General features: G+C 31.4%; 1 protein-coding gene across 1 annotated transcript; it reads left to right on the plus strand.

Moving 5' to 3' along the window:
- The first annotated feature begins 2,689 nt into the window (after positions 1–2,689).
- Positions 2,690–5,983, plus strand: LOC114425544 (auxin efflux carrier component 8-like). The gene is made up of 6 exons (XM_028392488.1): positions 2,690–3,456; positions 4,525–4,699; positions 4,820–4,905; positions 5,088–5,245; positions 5,337–5,413; positions 5,784–5,983. The coding sequence occupies exons 1-6, from the start codon at positions 2,943–2,945 to the stop codon at positions 5,848–5,850; spliced, it is 1,077 nt and encodes a 358-aa protein (XP_028248289.1). The 5' UTR covers positions 2,690–2,942; the 3' UTR covers positions 5,851–5,983.

Genomic DNA, 5,983 nt, shown 5'->3' on the forward strand with positions numbered 1-5,983 from the left:
GTGTAATTAAGTGATGTGTCTATATGTATACACATACAACTTTGATAAGTGTTACTTTTCCGGATAACCGGCCACGTTTATCCTTTCATTTTCTCTCTTCTTTCTGGATTATACATATCACAAGAGGGCTAAACAATCTTTTTCCGTATACATATGCATGTATATATGTAAATTTATATGGCACTGATGGTGTTAGAAAATTGATCTTATGAAACCCTTAATTTAAGATTGTAGACTGCACCCTTTGGGGATGAGATCTGGGGCAAAAAGAAATGAAAAAAAAAAGATATAATGAATGTTATGATGTAAAAAGAAAGTGAGGGAGAGAATAATTGGATGTGAAAAACAGGATATAAACAATTATGGTTGATAATTTTATATATAAAGTTAAGTGTTAAATGCAGAAATTGTTGTTTGTAGCTTTTACGGCGAATAATTTAAAATATACTATTATTTTTAGTATAAGTTATATTATTTTAATATGCATGCACAAAATTCTTAGTTACTTTATTATATTCTTCGGTATTGCGAGACTTCTTTTCTCTGGTACATTGATTAAGTCAAAATTCTTTGGCAACATTGACGGACCTGCAACTTGGGGATTGTGTAGCTATTAAGATTAGGAACATTTTCTGTCGGAAACTTTGTTTGAACAATTAAGTTTTCTTGTCTCACACAAATATCCTCTTTGGTATTTGCTAGAGCATCTTTAGTGAGAATCACTTAAAAATAAGCAAATGTTACGTGACAATGAGTTACTAGTATACAGGATTTAAATTGTTAATTTGAATTGAAAGAGCTACAGACATGTCAATACAAGCAATTATATTGTTGCGTATTAGAAAATGAAATGTCTCTCTCTCACAGACACATAAAAATTTAAAGTGAAAGAAAACTATATAACTCATCTTTAATTGCAGGAGGATAATTATAAAGATGCTTTTACAGTACTCAACCAAATATTCTCAAGGAGACTACTGCAAACTTGCTTTAAGTGAAATTACTACTATGCTATCGTGCGCAATTTGAAAAGGTTAATTGACCGAACCAACATAATATCATTTGGGGTGACAAATCAATATTCTATTTAACCGTTAACCATCTAATTCTTTTTTGATGCATTGATAATCATCTAATTCATCCATGCATAAATCTAACCAATTATTCCAATTATAAAAATAAAAATGAAATAATTGATATATTTGTTATTGGAAGGATCGATAATGAATCAAATATCCAACATAATTTATAATTCATTGTATCAAGTAGACCAAATTAAGTTCATAAGTCTTTAAGGGACACTCACAATGTTTAGGTACATAGATATGTATAAATATTGAGCATTATTTGATTAAAATATTTTTTAAAATAAATTATAATATACTTAAAATAAATGGACTGGATATATATTCATTTATAAAAAAAAAAATAGATAATACAGGGATTGGATTTTTTTTTTATTAAATACTCATAAATGAAATAAATTTTTGCAATACATTTTTAACATATAGATCGACCATACATCTATTACAATTTAATTCAAAATTTATCTAATCTATAGCTGTTTGGCATCGTCCCTGGATGAAAAAGGCAATTTAATGACCTTGGTATATTGAGTTTTTTTACCCATCCATTACAATTTAATGACCCCTTGGTGGATTGAGATTTTTATTCTCTTAAGAGACAACCCGAAGAAAGAGATGATGGGTTTTTTATGGCAAAAGATCACGTTTTGGAAAGTAAATTCCCTGCTGGAACACTTTTGACCAAAATTAGAAAGTATTCTTCTTCACGCAGTTCTTAACAGTCCTTCATTACTTAACTTGCAATTAACTTCTTTATTCTTCCTTCCTAGCATTGAGAAGTTTTGATTTTTTTTTTATGAAAAAAAGAAATCTCAAGTTCAAATTTATAGGAAAATTTAAGCTGAAATTTGTGTAGCATAAAGACAAAAGTCTAAATCCAAAGACTAATTTGCATGTACCTGAATGAAGATGGTTCTTAGGGATAACAGACAAAGGCTGAACACACAAACTGAAAGGAAAAATAGGGTACTTGAATTTATGTTCTTTTCCATTAAAAAATAATTGAACTATATATGATCGTGATTTTTTCGTTTGATAGTGTTTTGCATATTTGTCAGCATGCAGGTCTTGTCTAGGTCTGCTTTGCTAAACAGCCTATATGTACCGAAAGACTAGGCCAAGAAGAAAATTGGAATCCAATTTTTATATCTCTCATGTGGACTTAAATGCCCTCACTTTATTTATTGATTATTAAGCTCCTTTTCTATCCATAATTGTCAAGTCATAGTTAATACACCAAAATATCATCAGATTCATTATACCGGGTAATAATTCATAGGTATATACTCACATGCAGTAAAATATTTAGGAGAATAATGAAACTAGATTAATGCACATTGCAAAAACAAAGTTAGCAACTCCAAATAGATGATAACTCAAATTGGAAAGGAGGAAATTCGAAAGAAGATAAAACAAGAAAGAATGATCCAATGATTAATTAAGACTTCTTGCACCTAAGATAATAATTACTAGTATATGCTGCTTTAATTAATTACTCCAATTAGTACAAGGGTTGTTTCCAATATTTAACTTCATGGCATAGAGTTCATAAAGCAGCAACCTTACTGTTACGCTAAGGTTTATTCTCGGGAAAAAGGGAAGAAAAAAGAAGCAGCTAAAATTAGCAATCCAATCGAATTACAGGTACAACTGTACAAGCTTTTCTTTTTGGCCTAAGCAAAGCTTATTAAGTCACTATTTGGATATATAAAAGAAGGCATCCGAAGAAGTTTCTTAAACCAATATTTATTCTACCCTAGCTAGTCATTCAATATTCATGGACAAAATAGCCTAAAAAGCATGTAATAGAGCTTAATAAGGTGTAGGTGACCCTAAATCCTTCCAATACTAGCCATCATGATTTCCTTAGCCGATGCCTATCATGTAGTGGCGTCCACCGTCCCATTATATGTGACCATGATACTGGCCTACATTTCTGTGAAATGGTGGAAAATCTTCACACCAGATCAATGTTCAGGCATAAACAAATTTGTGGCAAAGTTCTCTATCCCACTTTTGTCTTTTCAAGTCATTTCCTCTAACAACATCTACAAAATGAGCCTCAAACTCATATATGCCGACTTTCTTCAGAAATTGCTTGCATTTCTCGTCTTGATAGCAATCACTAAGATCAGTGGCCGAGGAGGCTTGAAATGGATCATAACTGGTTTGTCCATAACAACACTTCCTAACACTTTGATTCTTGGAATCCCTCTCGTGAAGGCTATGTATAAGAGTGAAGCAGTTGTTCTCCTGGCACAGATTATTTTCTTGCAGAGCATGATTTGGTACAATTTGTCGTTGTTCCTTTATGAACTTGATGCTGTCAAGACCAGGCCTACTGCAGCTGCATCATCATCACAAGGATCAGGTAGGTGCTTATAATTGGTTGATTTTCATTGTCAAAGATCACACATCGACTAATGATTAGTCAAATTAAAGTATATTGAGGGACAATATTTTCGTCCTACGATTTGATTTTCTAGTGTTGAGTTTGACTCTTACCTCTAATTCTAAGATTCATTGTAAGGGGTGAAATTTATGAAGTGGTTGATATACGTGAAACATATAAGGAAAATGGTGAAGTTAAAATTGTCAAGGTTCTTAGCAAAACATAAACTTTCTTTTCTGGTTAATAACATCCCTCATTTTGGTTTCTTCATTCTTCTTCGTACCAGTAATTTTCTTTCAACAAAATTCTCTAAAGCCATAATTGATATCGTTGCATGTATAATCACTAATGTTATACAGTACAAAAACCTAATGCACGAATACAGTATGAAAACATGTTTTTCCAAATGTTTTTGGTTGAATATTAAATTAGAAAATAAAAAATAAAGCCTTTGAGGGAAATCAAAGGCAGTTGGGGTGGAGTGATAATAAGAGTTTTCGTGCATGTACGAACACGTAAAGATTAGCATTTTCATACATGTTCAACCAAATAAAGTAATATAAGACAATCAGATTAAGTGAGGTCAGAAGAAATGAAATTTGAATACATATTATTTCAAATACCACATTTAACAATTATCATTATTTTTTTATTTTTTTCTTATCATGTTGTATGATCTATCATATTTGCTCTTTGTATCTCTAGGCGTTAAATAAATACGAGATGTCTACAAATCATTTTGCATATTTTAACTGTCTCTATATATGTTTCTATGTGAACTTTACTTTTCTCCCTCTCAGTTAAATGCTATATATTTGAATATCTATTCCTTTGAAACACAATTTTATCATTAAGTTATATGCTATAGTGCTTTAACAACATATGAGTTAAATTAAACTAACACCTGTGTCACCATATATCGTGTCTATTGTGCTTCGAAATAGTATACGGGCGGTACAAAATTTAGGTACAAATATCTCCATAAAACTGTCCCAGAAATGAAAATGGTGTAATATCTATTTTCTTGAATTGTCTGTTAATTAAAAGGAGAAACAGACACAGGTCGTGAAGTACAATCAAAAGGAGAAGAAGACGCAGAACCTAGAATAAAAAGGAAGAGGAAGGTCTTGCTCATTCTTGTCACAGTGGGAAAGAAGCTAATTAAAAATCCTAATACATATGCAACTTTATTGGGTTTTATTTGGTCAAGCATAAAATTTAGGTAATTAGTTAACATGTTTATCCATTCCATTCTAGTCATCCCAAGATATATATTGTCGTATTTAATTTCTCCTGATCATAATTAAGGTGACAAATAAGGTTAATTAATAACTTGTTGCAGGTGGGGATTACATATGCCTGAAGTTGTTAGTCAGTCAATCGAAATATTGTCCAATGGAGGTCTAGGCATGGCCATGTTCAGCTTAGGTACGTAAAAGCAATAATTCATGGTTTCTTGTTATTATGAACTACTAATTTGAGCACCGAATTTTAAGAGGGGCACTTGTTTCTTATTGGAGAATGAGTTCTGAAAACAACTTAACACTCCAATTCCAAAGTTGCATTAAAAGGTTTAGTTTTTTATATTTCTTGGTGGACATTTATATCAGGTCTGTTTATGGCATCACAGTCAAGCATCATAGCATGTGGGCCAAGGATGGCAATGGTGGCAATAGGACTGAAAGTTGTGCTTGGACCTACCCTGATGGCTGTGGCTTCCTTTGTGATTGGATTAAGAGACACATTGTTTAAAGTGGCAATTGTTCAGGTGATCTTTTCTTTTCTTTTTTCTTTTATGTTTCTACTTTTCAGGTCATTAATTTAAAGGTAAATAGTTTGCATGATTTTGCATGTGGCAGGCAGCTCTACCCCAAGTAATTGTTCCTTTTGTTTTTGCCAAAGAGTATAATGTCCATCCAGCCGTTTTAAGCACTGCGTAAGTTCTACTGTCAAAGCATCTCTTAATAGTTAATACATTGATGAAACCTAGAAACTTTAAAGTCTATATTGATGCCTGATGGTCACGATAAAAAAAGTTAGCTAGTGTTGCATTTTTTTTTTCAATTTTAATCATTCAAATACGATCGATTGCTGCAATTCTCACATCTCATAATAATAATAATAAAAATATTAATTTGATCCTTATATATATATATATAGATGTCAAACTTTTACATTTATATAAATTAATGATTTTCTAAAAATACAAATTTAACGAATCCAAGTGCATAAATGTAGAATTTTGACATCTAATAGCAATTAACGTTGTCCTTATATTCAAATGTTTTTCTTGGTTTTCATTACAGGATCTTGTTAGGAATGCTCATTGCCTTGCCGGTGGAATTGGCCTTCTACTTCCTATTAGCAATTTGAAGAGCAAATGTTAAATATATGCTAGCTAGGGACATCGAGAATAACAGCATTACATTGCCGTAAAATAACAATTTATAAATAGTTGTAAATTTACTGCATTATTGATTCATTGTAATTAGAAAACATGTGATCA

This window comes from Glycine soja, chromosome 9 (assembly GCF_004193775.1).
Source record: "Glycine soja cultivar W05 chromosome 9, ASM419377v2, whole genome shotgun sequence".
In the NCBI taxonomy this organism is placed as follows: Eukaryota; Viridiplantae; Streptophyta; class Magnoliopsida; order Fabales; family Fabaceae; genus Glycine; species Glycine soja.